The following is a 22,793-nucleotide window of genomic DNA, read 5'->3' on the forward strand; positions in this document are numbered from 1 at the left end:
TAAGTCACTTGACAAACTGACAGGAACCTATTGTTGTCACTGTTACATTACCCTAAAACTTTTGTTTTTTATAGTAAATATATTTTTTTTAAAAATCCAGTAAAAATCCTGATCTAAATCCAGTAAAATGAATTTACCAAATCTGACAATAACAAAGCTGAGCACTGCCTTCCTCTGCCAACTGTTTAGTATTGGAGAGTAGAGAAGGTTTACCAATATGACTGTATTGTGGAAGTAAATATATTCATAGCTGCCTGAGGTTCGTCGCTTCCTTAAATTAAGGATGCAATATTATGTTTCAGCTGCACTGTACCTTGGCTACATAACAAGAAAGGACTGGAGGATAAATCTCGCCAACATATATTACACAAACAACTCCTACACACTTTTCATTTATAGTCCAGATGATGTTAACCGTAGAGTGGAAAGCATGAATTAGCAATACTGTCTGTCTTAGCGGGTTAGTTCACAACATACAAGCAGCGGCCCACATTAATTCTGCAGAAAACCTGCATGCAAAGCATAAAATCTATGGTGAAAGTAGGCGCTGAGTAGATAAGTGTAGCCTCAAATCTGCAATGGACAAATTCACTCCATGTATACAGGGTATTGCAAAACACTGTAATGGAAATAAGTCCAGCCCACCGTAATAGACATCCTTAGGTGTTTAGAGCACAGGAGACGCTGTGACAAGGCTTGCAGCAATCACAAGACAGAAGAAAATCCAGCTCAACCAACTTGTGAACAAACTTCTTTATTCACTGAATGTGCTCAGCAGAGGGTAAAAGAGCATCAGCGCAGTGAGTTGCATGATATGTGACATCGATGCGTTTCAGGTGGCTATGCACCCTTAATCATCATGTACCCTTAATCATCATGCACCCTTAATCATCATGTACCCTTAATCATCATGTACCCTTAATCATCATGAGTAAGGGCGCGTAGCCACCTGAAACGTGCCGATGTCACATATCATGCAACTCACTACGCTGATGCTGTTTTACCCTCTGCTGAGTACTTTCAGTGAATGAAGAAAGAAATTTGTTCACAAGTTCATTGAGCTGGACTTTCTTCAGTAGCACTGTACTGTCAATTTCTTCCAGTGTTTGGTTGTAAGGTTTACACCGAAAATATGCAATCGGTCCGGTACATCTGAGCTCACCATTATTCTTCTACAAACTGACCATGCATTAACTGTTAGTTTTCAAAGCCAGCCTCAGTACTTCTTGCTCCACCGGCACACACATGTGACGTCTGCAGCTAATCCCTGGCCAAAGTGGTGCTGCAGTGATTGCAGAGGTCACATTTTTATGACCTAGATGACAGGACGTAGGGAATCTGCTTTAAAATATATCCCTTGTTTGGGAGCACATTGGGCAAAGACGTAGAGGTGGACGAGGCAAACTATGCATAAAAAATATGGGCATACAGGTAACAGAAATGCTAGAGTAGTCCTACTTGTATGCCTCATATTAGCGATCTTGTTGCGGAGAAATATTATATTCTTTCTGTATGCTAATGATTTCTTCCAGGCTGCTGTGCCTGGAAGAAATCCCAGCCTTCACTGTAATACTTACCCCCTCCCATCAGTGTCAGTTATGGCCCCGGAATCCTGAAAATGCGCCCTGCACCCTCTCAAAAATCCATACCTCTTCCTCCCTTCTGTGGGCACTGAATTTAGGGATCTTCCGCGCAGGAGACTTCCACTCCAGTGACATCCATTGTGCACACAGATAAGATGCTCTCCCCACTTCCTCCCTTCAGAGTCATTGCTAAGTACACATGGTTCCTAACGATGATTGTGCAGGGAGGGAGTGGGGAGAGCACCTTATCTGTGCGCATACAACGGAGGTCACAGTGACTCACCGGCACCTGCGCAAAAGATCCCTGGATGCAGGGCCCATAGAAGGGAGGAAAAGATACGCTTTGTGGAGGGCGCAGGATTCTGGAACCAGAACTGACATGCATGGGATGGGGTAGTATTACAATCCATGTACAGCACGCCCCAGAGCCTGGAAGAAATCATTAACATAAAGACAGAATATAACATTTTCCAACAACAAGACCATTAGCATGATGCATACAGGTAGGACTAGTGTAACATTTCTATTACCTGTATGCCTATATTAATAGATCATATACATCCTGGGGGTGACAGATTCACTTTAACAAGTTTTCTGCTGAATCCGGATTTTGCAGTGATTTAAAACACTCTATATCTGTAGCGTATGCAGATACTTCAACAATTCTAAACTGAAAACGTGCTCATCACTGTCAAGCAGAAGTGAAGCTGATGCTTATAAATGAACAGAAAGGGGCACAAACCACCCTGCCGGAACTGCCCGCATTCCTTCCTCAGTGCGACAGAATGCTGACAATGCAGTGCTTCACACTGACATCTGAAAAGCTGGATATGCTCCAGATTAAGTCTTCCATTTCCCGCCAGACTAAGACCATAGCCAGGAAGAGAAATCCCCTTGAATGTTATGCAGCAACGTCACAAAAAGCAATATTCATCTGACTATGCTCTTACGTGGCTTGTCAATAGAGTACAGAATCAGGTCCTCCCACAGCTCGGCATCATCCTGCTCCTTTGCAAACTCAATGGCTTTGTCTACGTCCTTAAGTTCCTCCATGATCATCTGCAGCGCTCTTCGACTGTTACCCATCCTACCTGTGGAACACAAAGAACGCAGCATTTTGCTTTATTAATTTAGCACTCAGTAGATGGAATAGGAGTAAAAGGCAATTGTTAGGCTATGTGCACTCGTTGCGAATTTTGATGCAGAGCCGCAGCGTTTTCGGATGCGAGGAATTGCATCAAATCCGCCGTGTAGGGCACTACCAATGTTATTCTATGTGAAATGAAGAATTGTTCTGCACATGCTGCGGACAAATCAGCGCAGATTTGCAGCGTTTTATTTTCCGCAGCATGTCAATTCCTTTTGCGGAAAAGGTTGAAGGGACGGATTGTACGAAGTTTATTGAAGAATGGCTACAAAATAAAATCGGAGCTGATAATCTGACTAGGTTGTTTGCGGTGGAAAGGTTGCATCGCGTCCCCATGAGACCCCTCCCACCGGGATCTCCCCCTCATACTATCATTGCCAAAATCCTTAATTATAGAGACAGATACATCATATTGAGGAAGGCAAGAGAGGCTGATATTTTATGTATTAATGGCCAAAAGATCTCTATCTACCCTGGCTTATGTGCAAAAGCAGAGGATGGGATATGGAGCAGTAAAGAAGAGACTGAGAGACTTGGCACTGAGCTATTCTACATTATACCCAGCTAAGCTCAGGGTGTGGTTCATTTTTTTCTAACTCCGAAGGAGGCTGCTAATTGGCTAGACTCAAATATTAAGAAACTTAAAGAGGAAAAGGAAAAAGAGAAGTGAGAAGAAGATGGCGAAAGTTGAAATGGAGAAAGTTAAAAGACTACTGCTCTATAGAGTCTGCTGATCCCTGTTTTAATATGTAATGCAGATTACGGAGGGACTATTTGTATTTGAATTATTGTAGTTATGTGCATGAGTCGGGGTTGTGGGAGTGTGATAGTCAGAATGTGACTTTAGAGGTAATGTTAAGAGGGTACATTGTAGCAGGTTTACCCACTCTCCGGTGGGAGAGGAGAAATACACCAAAGTTATGGTTTTGGGTTATTGTAATAATATATGCTGGGGAGGGAGGGGGGAGTTGAGGTTTGCTGTTTTAAAATTGGTTCTAAGAAACACAAGAAACAGCGTTTTATCTTATGGGGTCAGAAATTTGTACATATGAGTACATATGATGGGGGATAGAATTGAAATCCTTAGTTGGAATATAAGAGGACTGTCTGAGGGAGCGCGGAGAATGGCACTTATGGAACACATTAGACAGAGGGGTCCAGATGTGATATGCCTTCAGGAGACGCATTTATTGAGGGAAAAGGTGGAGGTGTTGCAGAGGAGATGGATCGGGGGGGCGTATCCCTCCACATACTCTTCGTATGCTAGGGGGGTTTCTTTGCTTATAGGAGCATCTACGCCATTTGAAGAAACAGAGTTATGTGGATAGTGAGGGACAATAGGTCTTTATAATCTGTAGAATTTATGGGCAACTGATGTGTACAGTATAGCGGCTGTGTATATTCCGCCCCCGTACTCGAGAAAGAAGTTTCAAGAAATATTTGATTTATTTAAGAGGGGAATGGGGTTGCCACTGCTGCTTATTGGGGATTTTAATAATGTTATAGATGAAGGGTAGGACAGACATAAAACGGGAATGGATAAAGGTGTAAAGAAATTGTCGCCATTTGAGAAATTTATGAAGGAACTGGGGATGGTGGATCTCTGGAGAGTAAGGAATGAAAATGAAGCATGCTATTCCTGTTACTCTGCAATGTATAGGTCTCTTTCAAGGATAGATACGGCATTGGGCAATGAAGCAATGAATTAATGATGCGGATGGTTTGTTGTGTGGAACATCTCACGAGAGTCATTTCGGATCATAAGCCCATAGAACTGTCTATTAAACGGGTAGGAGGAAAGGCTGGGTGGGGGGGGGGGTGGATTGATTATGCACCCATTATGGCTTGAACATATTATGGATGTCATAGAGAGAGAATTGAAAGAGTATTGGCAGTTTAATGAAGGTAGTGTTAGTAGACGGGTAGTCTGGGACGCCATGAAAGTTTTCTGAGGGGCCTTCTTTTTCGTGAAATATCCAAGTGTAAGTCCAAGACTAGATCAGAAGATAGGGTGTTTATAGAGGCGTTGGAGAGGGCATAAATGGGCATGGTGACAGACCCATCAGTGGAAAATCAAAAAAGGCTTAGGGGAGCCCAGGAAGTAGTTAATAAGTTACATTTGAAAAATGCAGAGAGAAGGAAAGCTTTCCAGAGAACACAATTTTATGAGGAAGGGGAAAGAGTGGGTCATTTACTCTCGGTAGTGTCGGCGGCAGAGAGAGACTCCTCATATGTGTACAAACTAAAGATGGAGGAAGGGGTAGTGTTGGGAACTACAGAAGGCATTTTAGGGAAATTCAGAGAGTTCTATAAGCATCTGGGTTGGAGGCTTCTTCAGAAAATATAAAGGATTTTCTTGAGTGGGCGAAACTTCCTAGCATTAAGTATAGTGATAGAAATAGGTTGGCGGAGTCCATAAAAGAAGAGGAGATTGAGGCCGCTATCATGTCAATGTCGAACAATAGGGCCCCAGGGGTGGATGGTTTTCCGGGCGAAATTTCTAAGCACTTAAGGGGGGTGACAGTGACCAAATTGAAGGCAGTCTTTGAGGAGGCACTGAAGGAAGGGGAACTACCGAAGTCCATGAGAGAGGCGGTGGTGGTGGTTATTCCAAAGGAGGGTAAGGATCCAGATCTGGCAGAATCCTATAGGCTCATCTCGTTGCTGACGGCGGATGTTAAGGTACTTGCTAAGATCCTCGCTAACCGATTAACGAGTGTGGTTCAGGAACTTGTTCATCCTGATCAGTCTGGCTTGATGCCGAACAAGTCTACAGCGATAAATCTGCGTTGACTATTTTTGAATCTGCAGCTACGGTCACACAAAACAGTTGTTGTAGGGTAGTGGTATCGCTGGATGCGTGTAAAGCGTTTGATAGTGTCAAATGGGGCTATCTTTGGGAAGTCTTGAGGAGCTTTGGGTTGGGCCAACTTTTACATCATACAGTTACTGTATACATTCCTGACTGCTAGGATTAAGGTTAATGGGTAATTGTCTGACAGTTTTAGTCTTCACAGAGGGACGAGACAGGGGTGTCTGCTGTCGCCGCTACTTTATGCACTGGCTGTGGAACCCCTGGCGCAAACAATTAGGAATGCAGCCTTGGTCAACGGGCTCAGATATGGAATGATAGAGGAGAAAATAGCTCTTTATTCTGATGACATGCTGCTTTTTTTGGAAGATTCTGGAGAGTCATTGTCGGGAGTGATGAACATCCTTAAGTTGTTTGGGAATCTATCAGGCCTAGTAATCAACTGAGAGAAATCCAATATTCTGGCGGTAGATGGTAAGGAAGATGAGCTCCTGCTAACGGGGGAGGGAAGTAGGCTGGCTGTGGTTGGACAGTTTCAATATTTGGGTATTCAGGTGTCACTTCCGCTCTCAAGCTACGAAGATCTGAATTTGATCCCGCTAATTAGGTAAATTTAGGAACAAAATAGGGGTGTGGGGTAGACTGTGTCTCTCAGTGGTGGGGAGAATAAATCTGATCAAGATGATTCTTATGAACCAATTACTGTATGTGTTGCACAATACCCCTGCATGGTTACCCAAAAGATGGTTTTGTACCATCAATTCTATTTTTAGAGACCTTGTTTGGGGGAAAAAACAGTTGAGGCTTCGACTAGAAATGCTGCAGAGGCCTAAGGATGGAGGGGGGGGGGGGGGAAGACTGGCACTTGGCCCTTGGATTTATTATTTAGCTGCGCAGGGTCAACATATGAGGGTTTGGAGGGAAGTAGACGGTATGGGTTCAACACAAAGGATTCTGGTTCATATTTTGGGCAGAAATCCATTGGTTCAGGGTTTGGAAGCAGATAGTTTTAGGAAGTTTGGGTTGGCTTACCCCACTCTGATAATGATCCATAGGGTGTGGGTGGCAATTAAGAGGATTAGGGGTGTGGAACACTTGACTAATTTATCCCCGATATGGCAGAATGATAATTTACCGGAGTTTGTTAAAATAGGGGACTTCAAAACTTGGAAGAGATTGGGAATACATTACATTGGCTAGATACGGGATGGGCAAGGTCTTTTATCTTTTGAGAAATTATAGGAGACCTATGGGTTACCGGAGGTCTCTAAGTTTCAGTATAGACAGTTTCATCATGATTACATGGCACAGAGTCAAATGGTTGATACAGTATGTTGGTCCAGACATCTATCCTTGTGGATTATATATGTGTAAAAGGAGGGACAAGAGAAGTTGTGTCGAATATTTACAGGAGCCTACTGTTTACCTTCTTACAAAGTCACCCGATCAAATCAAAGGAGAAATGGGAAGTAGAGGTGGGAAGGATAGAGGAGGATAAATGGGAGGAAATATTGGAATATATGCCCAAACTGTCACTAAGCGAGACGGCCGGACTTTCACAAATATATGTACTCCATAGAGTATATAGAACGCCAGACAGATTGTACAAAGGTGGTTTGAGACAGACTTCGGAATGTCCTAGGTGTCAGGCTGAGGGGGCCGGGATTCTACATATGCTATGGCAATGTCCAAAACTGAATACATTTTGGTTGGAAGAGGGTGATGCGATTGGAAGGGTATATAACTGTAGAATTGAGAGGGATCCTGTGGTATGTATTTTGGGATACGTGGAGGAGATCCGGGTACTTAATGGTCATGAGATGGCAATAGCTAGGTTATTACATATTGCGAGAAAACGGATCGCTAGATATTGGATAAATGAAGAACCACTGACGGTGCAGGAATGTTATAGACAGTCTGACATTATTGTCGGATTACAAAAATGTATGCCAAAAGGTAAAACTTTTGAAATACTGTGGAAACCCTGGGTGGAGAGATGATGAACCCTAGAAAGTCTGTGTTATATTAATGTATATTATTGTTATAATGCGGTTTGTGTACATTAATAGGGGGTAGGGAGATATTTTGTAACATCTGTATTTGTTCACTTTTGACAAATTGATTTTGTCTGATGTTTTGTATTTTGTTAATTAATAAAAAATTATCTTATTTAAAAAACTATCATTCCAAAAAAAAAAAGAAGAGCTCAGCATCAGAGGAGAGTAGCGCTCGGACAAGCCCTTCAGCTTTGTCTTCATAGCAACTGATGAGGGTCTCCGCTTTCAGATTCCCACCAATCAAAATTTCAGACACATCCCTATAATACTTAATTATAATTTTTTTTAATTAAGTGAAGACTGTGGGATTGTGTCATTACATATACATATATATTTTGCAAAAATAAGATTTCTTTTTATCTAGAAAAATTTATTTAAAGTGAATATGAAGATTTGAGTTAAGAACACAATACAGTGATTACTTACTTAGCAAATATACGGTCTCTTCCACAAAATTTCTCTGGTGACAGATCTCAAGGGCCTGTACAGGAGAAGACAAAAGCAAACAGTCTAAGTAAAGGGAAAACAACCTAAAATGAAGTTGCGTTCCAGTATGTCAAATATAAATCTCCAAGCCGGAATTGCATTCTTAGAAACACAAAACTTGCAAGAGAATTCAGGTATGGTCCAGAATCGGTGGCACATGAGATTATCGATCTCCAAATATGTGTGACTGAGCCTACAGAGTAGCCTAGGGAGTAATTAGACTGGCGTATAACGGAGCAGGGGGAGCAGCCCGTGGAGATATGTCATTGATCAAGGCCCAGAGCACTTTAGTCAAAAGACAGAACATTTAGTACAGTAAGGTAATATAAGTGTGAAGTAGGGCAAAAAAGACAAAAGAAAACACAAAACATCAGTTACACACGACAATCCGATACTGAAACATTGACCGATATCTTAAACTCTAAATATGCTGATCAATGAAAATGGTTTAATATACTTATCTGAAATGACACTGATTGGTTACGACAACTACTTCAATTTCAATTTCCAAAAGGCTTTTAGGCTTCTTTCCAAGTAACCAATTTTGTAATTTGTTTTATGCACTTAATCAGAGAAAAAGCTACAAATACACTGCAGCCAAGGACTTTCATTTAGACTGTGTTAAGTCTCAAGATCAAATACAACAGTTGCTTTATTTCTTTAAATCAGAGCTGCCTGGCTGACACGACTACGTTTATATCAAATAGAACAACCTCAAAAACACAAAAAAATTTATAATAATCAGAACTAAAAAAACCCCTCAAATAATAATCAAATCATCTATGTAATTAAAAGGTTAATTCAATATAAGCTATGGAGTTGCAGATATTATGTATCATGGACATAGGCTGAAAAATAGCTCAGACCATTGCCTCCTAAAGTAGAAAAAACAGTAGTCAGATACTCTGTTTGCCAGACTAAGCTCACTTATTAAGTGCATTATAGGGTTTGGATTTCCTAAACAAGAAAGATAAGATTATTACAATGAAAGACTTTGACTTGCTTACTGGGGTGCACAAATATCTAATTATCACTGATCCATACACATAAGCTTTGACGGAAACGCAGACACACCTATATGAAGTTCAGTTGTTACCCCTAGACACAATGCCGCATTCCTGCAGGATAGACGACTATGCCAGTAACATAGGTAAATTCATCTGGTCAGTCCTTAGGGTACCGTCACACATTGAAATTTCCATCGCTACGACGGTACGATTCGTGACGTTCTAGCGATATCGTTACGATATCGCTGTGTCTGACACGCTACTGCGATCAGACACCCTGCTGAGAATCGTACGTCGTAGCAGATCGTTTGGAACTTTCTTTCGTCGCTTGATCACCCGCTGACATCGCTGGATTGTTGTGTGTGACAGCGATCCAGCGATGTCTTCGCTTGTAACCAGGGTAAACATCGGGTAACTAAGCGCAGGGCCGCGCTTAGTAACCCGATGTTTACCCTGGTTACGAGCGTAAACGTAAAAAACAAACCGTACATACTCACCCGTCGGTGTCCTTCAGGTCCCTTGCCGTCTGCTTCCTGCTCTGAGTGCCGGCCGGAAAGTGAGAGCAGAGAGCAGCGGTGCTGCGATCTGCTCTCACTGTACGGCTGCACTCAGAGCAGGAAGCAGACGGCAAGGGACCTGAAGGACACCGACGGGTGAGTATGTACGGTTTGTTTTTTTACGTTTACGCTGGTAACCAGGGTAAACATCGGGTTACTAAGCGTGGCCCTGCGCTTAGTTACCCGATGTTTACCCTGGTTACCCGGGGACTTCGGCATCGCTCCAGCGCCGTGATTGCAACGTGTGACTGCATTCTACGACGCTGGAGCGATGATTATACGACGCTGCGACGTCACGAATCGTGCCGTCGCAGCGATGAAAATTTCAATGTGTGACGGTACCTTTAGACATTTGAAAGAACTTTAAGGGTACGTTCACACAGGGCGTTTTTGCTGCTTTTTTATACTAATTTTCAGCTGCTTTTTACAGTACCAGCAAAGCCTATGAGATTTCAAAAATCTCATACACACATATTGGTTTTTTGTGTGATCAGTATTTTGTGCTTTGCTGCGTTTTTTGGACATAGAGCATGTCACTTCTTTCAGCGTTTTTCACCCATTGACTTGAATGGGTGTTGAAAAAACACAGCAAAAATGCAGCAAAAAGGCAGGTATCATTATTTGCTGCGTTTTTGCTGTTGAAAATTCAAGGACATTAGGATGGACAAAGAAAAAAAAAAACGCACCAAAAATGCACCCAAGCCTGCTTTTTTGACGCAGCTTCTTTCCTGCCAAGAAGATCAGGTTTTGCTGCAGAAAAAAAAGCAGCAATAACGCCCTGTGTGAACTTACCCTAAAACTTTTTTTAAGTGAAAGGGGGGAAGTCCATTGAGGCTATGATGACACATGTTCTAATGAGGATTGCCCTAGAAAGGCAGCACAAGAATTACCATTATTGCACCAAAGCATAGGGAAAGAAAGGGCTTAGAAATATATTACATAGTAATAAAAAAGGGCAAGCCCCATATTGAAATCACTTACTAGAAAGTCATAAATGTATCTTTTATTTTTAATTGTATTAAAATTGTTGTGGGGTATTACTAAAATATTGTTCCTAATCTGTTCACTCTCATATTGTAAGGTATACACCTACAGTATGTTGGTATGGGTGACACCAACTTTCTAACAGAATAGGACATTCACATTATAGCACAAGTCCCCCCTTCACATCTTGAGGGGACCATTACTGCACTGAACAATTCATTTGAGCCACCATCCTCAGAAATAATAAGTTATCATGTAGTCCCACCACGAGGCATATTGGGGTGCTTGGTTGGTGCCATTGTTGTCATATTTAAAGACTTATTTCCATTCTGTAGCGTCATTTCATTCTATCTGCAGCATTTATTTTTCAACAGGACAACAACCCAAAACACCCCTCCAGGCTACCGATTAAAAAAAAGTAGAGGGACGTAGAATGGTAAGCTGAGCATTAGATGATGTGGCCTCCACAGTCTCATTAGATGATGTGGCCTCCACAGTCTCATTAGATGATGTGGCCTCCACAGTCTCATTAGATGATGTGGCCTCCACAGTCTCATTAGATGATGTGGCCTCCACAGTCTCATTAGATGATGTGGCCTCCACAGTCTCATTAGATGATGTGGCCTCCACAGTCTAATTAGATTGATGTGGCCTCCACAGTCTCATTAGATTGATGTGGCCTCCACAGTCTCATTAGATTGATGTGGCCCTCACAGTCTCATTAGATGATGTGGCCTCCACAGTCTCATTAGATTGATGTGGCCTCCACCGTCTCAATAGATTGATGTGGACTCCACAATCTCATTAGATTGATGTGGCCTCCACAGTCTCAATAGATTGATGTGGACTCCACAATCTCATTAGATTGATGTGGCCTCCACAGTCTCATTAGATTGATGTGGCCTCCACACTCTCATGAGATTGATGTGGCCTCCACAGTCTCATTAGATTGATGTGGCCTCCACAGTCTCCTGACCTTAACCCAATGGAAAATGAATTGGACAATCAAAGAAAAGCAGCCTACATGTGCTCATCTTACAGGAGCACTTCATCAAGGCCATTGGCACAAACATCCAATGGCAAAAATTGGTTGAGAAAATGCAAAGAGTATGCCATGTTTGTATCAAGACGAAGGGGTTACTTTGAAGAATCAAAAATATAAGGATCTTTTGAATGTTACCTTTTTTATTCACTATAAACTTCTTAGATCTTTTAACTTTATTGCATAGTCCTATTTCTTTAAAATGTGTTTAAAAAAGGGGAAAAAAATAAAGAAAAAGCCCTTTTATGAGTAAGAAAAGTGATGATGTGGCCTCCACAGTCTCATTAGATTGATGTGGCCTCCACCGTCTCAATAGATTGATGTGGACTCCACAATCTCATTAGATTGATGTGGCCTCCACAGTCTCAATAGATTGATGTGGACTCCACAATCTCATTAGATTGATGTGGCCTCCACAGTCTCATTAGATTGATGTGGCCTCCACACTCTCATGAGATTGATGTGGCCTCCACAGTCTCATTAGATTGATGTGGCCTCCACAGTCTCCTGACCTTAACCCAATGGAAAATGAATTGGACAATCAAAGAAAAGCAGCCTACATGTGCTCATCTTACAGGAGCACTTCATCAAGGCCATTGGCACAAACATCCAATGGCAAAAATTGGTTGAGAAAATGCAAAGAGTATGCCATGTTTGTATCAAGACGAAGGGGTTACTTTGAAGAATCAAAAATATAAGGATCTTTTGAATGTTACCTTTTTTATTCACTATAAACTTCTTAGATCTTTTAACTTTATTGCATAGTCCTATTTCTTTAAAATGTGTTTAAAAAAGGGGAAAAAAATAAAGAAAAAGCCCTTTTATGAGTAAGAAAAGTCCACATTTTTAACTGCCACTTTTTAATTTTGAAGGAGCCAAGGCTAGAAGGTGGCACCTGAGGAGATGCGTAAAAAGGGAACACAACTGGTAACCGAACATTATCTATTAAGTTGAAACATTTAGGGCTAGAGTTAAACCTACCTAAGCAATAACGTCAGTTCTTTCCTGTACATTTAACCCTGGTTACTAGGAAAAGTAAATTATGAAGCTTTTGCTAAGATATGAAAAGGGACGAAGAAACATTATAATCCCCCTTGCTAATTAAATCCACATTCTGGGAATGTATCTGAATTCTGGGGGTTCTTTGAACGGGCTCCATTACGAATCTTCCTCAATATGGCCGTGCAGCAAAAAAGAACAGAACTCCTGCTAAGCCACGTTCATACAACCATACTTTTGGTCCCAGTACTGTCCGTGAAAAACCAACTCACGGACTCCACTCACACCATTGTAATTTCATCGAGCAAGACAAATGAGTGATTTTTTCTTGGACTGAATCTGTGCGAATGTGTGTTACTGCACTGACGTGTATTGCATGTGCTGAAGCCCTGTTATGTGTAGCACAGACAATATTCAAGTCTCCTAAGGGAACTATTAAATAGAGTAAAAAGCAAAAAAAGAAAGTTTAAAAAAATATTAAAAAAAACAATAGTTCAAATCAGCCTTTTGCCTCACGAAAAATAAAATAAAAAAATAAAAGATACACATATTCGGTATTGCCTTGTATGTGCGATCAAAATATAAAATAAATTAATCGAATCGGTAAAAGGCGTAACGAGAAAAAAATAATCAGAATGGCAGCATTACTGGTTTTTTGGTTACCGCAACATTTCCATAAAGGGCAGTCAAAACATCATATCTACCCCCCAAAATGGAATCAGTGAAAACACTCACAGAGGACCGTATCCCGAAAAATGAAAACACTACGGGTCTCAGAAAACAGATATAAAAGCAACTTTTTTTTTCCTTAAAAATTCCTGAATTTGTTTCACTATCTGCATTGTCATACTTACCTGGAGAATCATATTGCCAGGTCAGTTTAACCATATAGTGAACATGGTAAATATCAATCGTTGTGAAGTTGCACTTTTTTTCCCCAGTTTACCATTACTCTATGCTGGCAAAATAAACGGTGTCATTCAAAAGTATAACTCTTCCCCCCAAAAAGCCCTCATACAGCTATGGAAAAAAAAAAAGCTTATGGCTCTGGGAAGAAAGGCTAGGAAAATACAAAAACTAAAAAATTGAAAAACGCCTGGGGAATGAAGGGGTTAAGGGTGACAGTATGCCATAATTTAACAATCATCAGAAAATTAGACCTAAAAAAAAACAATATTACCTGTACTAATGGCCTAGTACATCTGAAAATGGAAAGATTGGTATATTGTGAGGGTCACACCTGAATTTTTATAGTATTACGACCACCACTGAATTTCAGAGAGAAATCTACATTGAAAACGTGTGAATCCTAGCACAATCCTGGGAGTATGACTAACCTGAGCAGATGACGTTATGTCACCCTCAAAACAGTTAGGCTTACCTTTTCTAATGGACAATGAGTGCTGTCTCGAAGGAAAGGCAGAAGATTTGGTCGATCGAATTCGGCATACAAGCTGATTTGTTTTTCATGGTATTTTTGACCTTTATGATGATCTCTCTTGAAAAGCTTGTGAAGATACTAAACCAAAAAGAAAATACAACAAAAACGTTCCTAAATATGTTGTATCATACTGTACAAAGAAAGCATTTTAGAACTTTGGCACCAAAAACCTTAGTCTCTATATACAACACTAAAGTCAATGTATTAAAAAACCTACATATAAATACAGTTTCATAGTTTTTTTAAGGTTGAAGTCAGACACAAGTCGATCAAGTTTGGTCTGTAACTTAACCTGTTGTTCCAGAGGAAGGCAAAAAACCCACGAGGCAGATGCAAAACTGCCCCATGTTAGGAAAAAACCTCCTTCCTCACTCCACATACAGTGATCAGACTATTTCCATGGATCACCGATTCTAGTACCCATGACCTGTAACATCACATTTTTCAACAAAAAAAAACATCCAGGCTCATCTTGTACTTTTGCAGTGAATCCACCATTACAACATCATGTGGCAGTGAGTTTTATAGTCTCACTGTTTTTACAGTAAAGAATCGCCATCTGTGATTATGTGAAACCTTCTTTCTTCTAGACGTAGAGAATGCCCTTTTGCCAAGATAATGACCAATTGACTTACATGGGAGATGGAAGCCAATTACTGGCCAACCCCTGATGGCTTCCCCCTTGTTAAATTAAAACAGACACACACTTCCTACACCAGCAGCGTTCTAGTAATGGTGACCAGCCTAGTATTGTTAGCCACGTCAGCCCTGCAGCCAATCAGCAGCTGCTATTGGGCTGCTGTGGTATAACTTCTACTGCTTGTCTGAGGTTTGTCCAAAGGAAGCGGGAACACATCTCTATAGTGAACACAGAATATTATGTCCCGGGAGTCCTGCAGACAATAGCACGTTAGTACATGGGAGGTAACTGATATCTTATTTTACAAACGAGACTACTTTATGCAAAAAGGAGGTTTCCAGGCAGTAGAGAACGCCTTCAGTATGCGGATCCACCCCTATGGGAGGTGGAGCCACATATTCATGACTGTAATCGGCGGCCCCACGTGACCGCATACAGTAGAAGGTGCGGCCAGGACAGGAAGCAGCGACAGCCAACGAGGGAGCCGGGTGAGTATTTTCAGAACAGCGGGGGGGCGCACAGGGGGTGGGGACATGGAGCTTTATTTTAAACACGAAATACCACTAAAAAAATGGATTATTCATATCTTCTTTACAGCAAACGCTGCTGCACAGAAGATATGAATCGCGGCTTCAGCACCATGTGGGGGGGACAGCGCTTACTGGAGCGCTGTCTCCTGCACGGCACACGGAGAACGTCCGTGTGCGGTACGTGTTTTACACGGACCCATTGACTTTAATGGGTCCATGTAATACGTGCGCTCCCACGAACACTGACATGTCTCCGTGTTTGGCACACGGAGACACGGTCCGCAAAAAATCAATGACATCTGCACAGATGCATTGATTTTAATGTGTCTACGTGTGTCAGTGGCTCCGGTACGTGAGGAAACTGTCACCTCACGTACCAGAGCCACTGACGTGTGAAACCGGCCTAACAGGGGTTTGTGAGATGGAGCCAGGTGTGGGATAAATGCAGGTTGTGTCTCGTTTGATCCTACTTGGTGATTTTTTCAGTTCATGCTTCTAGGAAAAATAATGTTAAGTTTTTTTGTTATATTCCATGAATGAATAGGACAATTGGTTATAATTGTCCAATGCTTTGTCAAAACACTTGTTATATTATTAAAGGATTGATTGAACGCAGTTATAAAACTATTTTTAATTTTTCGTCAATTCCAGTTGACCAGCGATTTTTAATTTTTCCAACAAAATTTACAAAACCATTTTTTTAAGGCACCACATTACATTTGAAGTGACTTTGACAGGTCTACATGATAAAAAATACCCAAAATTGACACCATTCTAAAAACTGCACCCCTCCAGGTGCTCAAAACCATATTCAAGACGCTTATTAACCCTTCAGGTGCTTCAGAGGAATTTTTTTGGAATGTGGAATATTTATTTTACTTTAGACACATTTTATTTTTTTATATTTTTGCAAGGGTAACGGGAAAAATGGACCCCTAAATTTGTTGTGCAATTTCTCCTGAGTATGCAGATACCCTATGTATGGGGAAAAAAACACTGCATGAACAACAGAAACCCCCCATATGTAAACTCAATTTACAAACTACACCCCGCAATGAATTAATCTAGGGTGCAATGATCATACTGACACCACATGTGCCTTACAGAATTTTATACCACTGAGCGGTGAAGAATAAATTACATTTTTAGCACTAAAATGTTGTTTTAGCAACAAGGTTTTTATTTTTTTTAAGGGACAATAGGATACATTTTTACAACAAACTGAGGTCCATTTTTTCCTGAGTGCTCCAGTATTCTACATATAATTGGGAAATCCGTTTCAGGCACAGTGCAACGCTCAGAAGGGAAGGAGCACCATATTATAGTGCAGATTTTACAGTTATGGTTTACGGATGCCATGACCCACTGGGAGAGCCCCTGAGGTGCCAGAACAGCTGAACCCCCCCAATAAGTGATCCCATTTTACAAACTACACCTCTCAATTCATTCTTCTAGGGGTGCAGTGCTCATATTGACACCACAGGTGTGTCACAGAATTTTATACAATGAAACAGATAAGGCATAACTCTGTAGCGCTATAGCATGCAAACATAAAATATGAATCGAATTGCACTAGAAATATGAAAAATTGAGAATGGTTAGCGCATAAATTGGCCAATTCATGTGTATCTGGCAGCCTTCTGACTGAGCACTTCGCCCCTTAGCCTTGAGTTTGTGTTTTTAATTGCAGCAGGATTCTACCCCTGCACAGAGATACAGACTTCCCTCCAAGAAAGGATTCACATTAGGTTCCCAGAGAGATGTAGACTGTCTAAGAGAGGAATGGCATTAGGTCCTGGCATAGAGAATCGCCTTAACGTGGTTGCCAAGTGCACATGAATTTGCCAATTTATGCGCTAAGCATTCTCAATTTTTAATATTTCTAGTGCAATAACGCAATTCAATTTTCATATTTTATGTTTGCATGCTATAGCGCTACAGAGTGATGCCTTATATGTTTCATTGTATAGGAGTTGGCGACTCTAGGTAAGCACCTGTTCAGACCTAATTTATGTTTGGATGTGACAGTCAGTTTTTTTTATACAGAATTTTATACCACTAGGTGGTAAGGAAAAATATCACATTTTTACAAAAATTTAGTTTTAGCCCCAGATTTTATATTTTCACAAGGGGAAATAGGTTTTTGCACCAACATTTGTCACAATTTTTTTCGTGAATGCGGAGACTCGGGAGGGACGGAGCACTATTTGCCTTCTGGACCATAAATTTTACCAGAATAGTTTGCGGAATGCATATACAGCACCACTAAGTTAAGAGCAGAATCCCTCCTCAAGTGATCTGATTTTGGAAATTATACCACTTTGGGAATTTATCTACAGTTGTAGTGACGTTTTGACTCCATGGGTGTTTCCAGAATCAAGCAACAGTGGATGCTGATGAGTGAAAATTGTAAATCTGCTATTGTAGTGCCCAGTACGTTGTAGTGCCCTCTCAATACGTAATATTTGCAGTACATAATATGTTGTAGTTCTCGTACATTGTAGTGCCCAGATTATTATGCTCAGCTCATGCTTCTGGAGACACACACCCATAAATTAGGCAGACTCATTAATACATAAATGCCAAACATGTGGACGCTATTTGTGGTTAGGGCACACTGTGGGGCTCAAAAGGGAGAGGGTCATTTGGATATGCTGAATTTCTTTTAGGGGGTGAGGAGCCATAGCGCTTTTCCAGAGCCTTTGTGCTACGAGTTATGTGGATGTCACCCATATTTCCATTAACAGATGATGGACCTGAGTGGAGACTTGCTTTTTTTGTGGATTGAGTTGAAGCTTTTATTATAAACATTTAACAAAGTTTGGGCTAACATTTATCAGGCGGTTTTCGCTGAGCACTTACATTGGGGTTTACATCTAAATCTCCGAGTGACGTGATTCATATGAAACCTCCCAGGGATCCATTCACTATAATGAGACATAAGAGTTTCTCCACAGCTTTTTCATCATATGCGTGGCTGCTGAACCCCTGATGAACCCCCATCATCCCCAATGGGGGGGGAAACGCGTTGGGCATTATTTGGGGACTTTTTAAAAGACATTGATCATCGCCTTTTTATCAGACTATCTTTACATCTGGGTTTTGTGGATAACAAGATGGGACACCACAGCAAATAAATGAGTACAGATTTGAGATGTTGCATTGCTTCTTCATTTAAAAAGACGATTGTGTCTTTCCATCATATGTTTTTTGTGCTGTGGTATTTTGCATTTAACTGATTTCTTTGTATTTGGAAAACCTGTATACAGGTCCTTCTCAAAAAATTAGCATATAGTGTTAAATTTCATTATTTACCATAATGTAATGATTACAATTAAACTTTCATATATTATAGATTCATTATCCACCAACTGAAATTTGTCAGGTCTTTTATTGTTTTAATACTGATGATTTTGGCATACAACTCCTGATAACCCAATAAACCTGTCTCAATAAATTAGCATATCAAGAAAAGGTTCTCTAAACGACCTATTACCCTAATCTTCTGAATCAACTAATTAACTCTAAACACATGCAAAAGATACCTGAGGCTTTTAAAAACTCCCTGCCTGGTTCATTACTCAAAACCCCCATCATGGGTAAGACTAGCGACCTGACAGATGTCAAAAAGGCCATCATTGACACCCTCAAGCAAGAGGGTAAGACCCAGAAAGAAATTTCTCAACAAATAGGCTGTTCCCAGAGTGCTGTATCAAGGCACCTCAATGGTAAGTCTGTTGGAAGGAAACAATGTGGCAGAAAACGCTGTACAATGAGAAGAGGTGACCGGACCCTGAGGAAGATTGTGGAGAAGGACCGATTCCAGACCTTGGGGAACCTGAGGAAGCAGTGGACTGAGTCTGGTGTGGAAACATCCAGAGCCACCGTGCACAGGCGTGTGCAGGAAATGGGCTACAGGTGCCGCATTCCCCAGGTAAAGATACTTTTGAACCATAAACAGCGGCAGAAGCGCCTGACCTGGGCTACAGAGAAGCAGCACTGGACTGTTGCTAAGTGGTCCCAAGTACTTTTTTCTGATGAAAGCAAATTTTGCATGTCATTCGGAAATCAAGGTGCCAGAGTCTGGAGGAAGACTGGGGAGAAGGAAATGCCAAAATGCCTGAAGTCCAGTGTCAAGTACCCACAGTCAGTGATGGTGTGGGGTGCCATGTCAGCTGCTGGTGTTGGTCCACTGTGTTTCATCAAGGGCAGGGTCAATGCAGCTAGCTATCAGGAGATTTTGGAGCACTTCATGCTTCCATCGGCTGAAATGCTTTATGGAGATGAAGATTTCATTTTTCAGCACGACCTGGCACCTGCTCACAGTGCCAAAACCACTGGTAAATGGTTTACTGACCATGGTATTACTGTGCTCAATTGGCCTGCCAACTCTCCTGACCTGAACCCCATAGAGAATCTGTGGGATATTGTGAAGAGAAAGTTGAGAGACGCAAGACCCAACACTCTGGATGAGCTTAAGGCCGCTATTGAAGCATCCTGGGCCTCCATAACATCTCAGCAGTGTCACAGGCTGATTGCCTCCATGCCACGCCGCATTGAAGCAGTCATTTCTGCCAAAGGATTCCCGACCAAGTATTGAGTGCATAACTGAACATTATTATTTGATGGTTTTTTTGTTTGTTATTAAAAAACACTTTTATTTGATTGGCCGGGTGAAATATGCTAATTTATTGAGACAGTTTTTTTGGGTTATCAGGAGTTGTATGCCAAAATCATCAGTATTAAAACAATAAAAGACCTGACAAATTTCAGTTGGTGGATAATGAATCTATAATATATGAAAGTTTAATTGTAATCATTACATTATGGTAAATAATGAAATATAACACTATATGCTAATTTTTTGAGAAGGACCTGTATGGCTACGATTATTGAAAAAATTTCTTATAAACTTGTCACATCCTGTAATGGTATAACAGACGCATTTATTACTTCATCCCTGTATTTGGCTGTTTATGTGAACAGGATGGGACACCGTAGCAAATGGATGGGTGCATGTATTACAACATTGCTTTGTTGCTTGTGATTGGACGATTGTGCCTTCACATTATGCACTCATATGCTGTGACATACTTTGCTAGGACAAACATATTTTGCATTCTGTCTACCCATTTATTTATTCTGGATCAAATCATTGAGTGATCTATTAGTTTTTTCTGGTAATTATTACCTTTTGAGAGACATCTGAATTATTATTATTTTTTGATTCTGTGTGTTCTTTTCTTTGTTTTGATTTATTATTTTTTATTCTTCCTTTTACGGGTACCAGGGTGTTTTTGGGACACTTCTTTATCTCCATTGCAGGGATTCTAAGGGACCCTAGGGGGTCAGCCACCGATGAGTGGGGGCACCTACCGCTAAAACTTAGGGTTTCGAACTCCACTGCCAGGCAGGTGTGACTATAGGGACGAGTTATAGGGCTCACCAGTATTCCTGTATCGCAGGGATTTTCAGGGATGAAAAGGGTGAGTCGTCGAGGAGTGGGGGCGCCTACCGCAGTAAATTAGGGTGCCAACCTCCACTGTTAGGCAGGGTGTATTGTAGTACCCTACAGGGTCCAAGAGGTACATAATTTATAATTTATCTTCCCAAATTTGTAGCATTATTAAGAAAAATAGAGTTTTTTACTCTTTTTAACTTTTTTCTATTAACCCCTTCATGCCGCGGCCCTTTTTCGTTTTTGTGTTTTCGTTTTTCGCTCCCCTCCTTCCCAGAGCCATAACTTTTTTATTTTTCCGTCAATATGGCCATGTGAGGGCTTGTTTTTTGCGGGACAAGTTGTACTTTTGAAAGTCATCATTGGTTTTACCATGTCTTGTACTAGAAAATGGGAAAAAAATTCCAAGTGTGGTGAAATTGCAAAAAAAGTGCAATCCCACACTTGTTTTTTGTTTGGCTTTTTTGTTAGGTTCACAAAATGCCACTGTGATTCTCCAGGTCATTACGAGTTCATAGACACCAAACATGTCTAGGTTATTTTTTATCTAAGTGGTGGAAAAAAATTCAAAACTTTGCTAAAAAAAAAAAAAAAAAAAAAAAAAGCGACATTTTCTGATACCCGTAGCGTCTCCATTTTTCGTGATCTGGGGTTGGTTGAGGGCTTATTTTTTGCGTGCCGAGCTGACGTTTTTATTGATACCACAATTGTGCAGATACGTTCTTTTGATCGCCCATTATTGCATTTTAATGCAATGTTGCGGCGACCAAAAAACGTAATTCTGGCGTTTCGAATTTTTTTCTCGCTACGCTGTTTAGCGATCAGGTTAATACTTTTTTTTTATTGATAGATCGGGCGATTCTGAACGCGGCGATACCAAATATGTGTAGATTTGATTTTTATTTTGGATGGGGCGAAAGGGGGGTGATTTAAACTTTCATATTTTTTTTTATTTTTTTCATATTTTTAAAAACATTTTTTTTTTACTTTTGCCATGCTTCAATAGCCTCCATGGGAGGCTAGAAGCAGGCACAACCCGATCGGCTCTGCTATATAGCAGCGATCTGATGTTCGCTGCTATGTAGCAGAAATGCAGGTGTGCTGTGAGTGCCGACCACAGGGTGGACCACAGCAGGCCGGCATTAGTAACCATAGAGGTCTCAAGGACCTCTATGGTTACCATCCTGATGCATCGCCGACCCCCGATCATGTGACGGGGGTCGGCGATGAGGTCATTTCTGGCCGCCCGGCCGGAAGGGCCGGTTAAATGCCGCTGTCTGCGTTTGACAGCGGCATTTAACAGGTTAATAGCGGCGGGTGAATAGCGATTTCACCCGCCACTATTGCGCGCACATGTCAGCTGTACAAAACAGCTGACATGTCGCGACTTTGATGTGGGCTCACTGCCGGAGCCCACATCAAAGGGGGAGACACGACATGCGCAGTAACAGTATGGCGCATGTCGTGAAAGGGTTAAAGGTTATATTTTATGGATCCTTGTTGTTTCCTTGGTTTTGTTGGTGTTTTTCTAGGATTCTGATTTATTATAGTTTGTTTTTTTTGTCTTAGACATCAGAGTTACTCTTGACTCAGTCTCGCCTCTGTTCAGCAGTGTCCTATTTTCTGAAGTGTACAGAACTGTGGCGGACGTCGTTTTTATGCTCTTCTAAAAAGACAGACACTGCCGGATCATAGGCCAGACGGCATCCACAGTGCCTCCATCGGCTTCATTACAGGGAATCTTCTGAAGGGGGTTCTGTCTGAATCATGTATTTCAGAGATTTACATGGGAACCCCGTAACTATAAGTGCTCAGAGCAGAATGCAGGATAAATGCGCGCCGAGCCTTACTGCGATCTTTGGAAGACAGAATGCACATATCAACAGCAGGTGAAGAATTGGTGACATTTATTTTTTATGCCATTCTTCGTGCGGTATAAGTGATTAGGCAACTTCTTCAGGTCTGTGCAATTACAGCAATACCAGATATGTATAGCTTTTTTATGTTTGGCTACTGTCACATTAAAAAAACTTTTTTTTTGGCAAAAACT

At 41.2% G+C, this 22,793-nt stretch overlaps 1 protein-coding gene across 2 annotated transcripts in view; it reads right to left on the bottom strand.

Moving 5' to 3' along the window:
* Nucleotides 1-22,793, bottom strand: part of VPS41 (VPS41 subunit of HOPS complex) — a 343,493-nt gene that overhangs the window by 52,861 nt on the left and 267,839 nt on the right. For both annotated transcript variants that reach the window (XM_077269269.1, XM_077269268.1), the window contains exons 22-24: nt 14,056-14,193; nt 8,026-8,080; nt 2,534-2,674 (exon numbers count right to left, since the gene is read on the bottom strand). In XM_077269269.1, the coding sequence (XP_077125384.1) occupies nt 2,534-2,674; nt 8,026-8,080; nt 14,056-14,193 (334 nt within the window). The remainder of the gene's footprint in view (nt 1-2,533; nt 2,675-8,025; nt 8,081-14,055; nt 14,194-22,793) is intronic.

Source organism: Ranitomeya variabilis, chromosome 6 (assembly GCF_051348905.1).
Source record: "Ranitomeya variabilis isolate aRanVar5 chromosome 6, aRanVar5.hap1, whole genome shotgun sequence".
NCBI lineage: Eukaryota > Metazoa > Chordata > Amphibia > Anura > Dendrobatidae > Ranitomeya > Ranitomeya variabilis.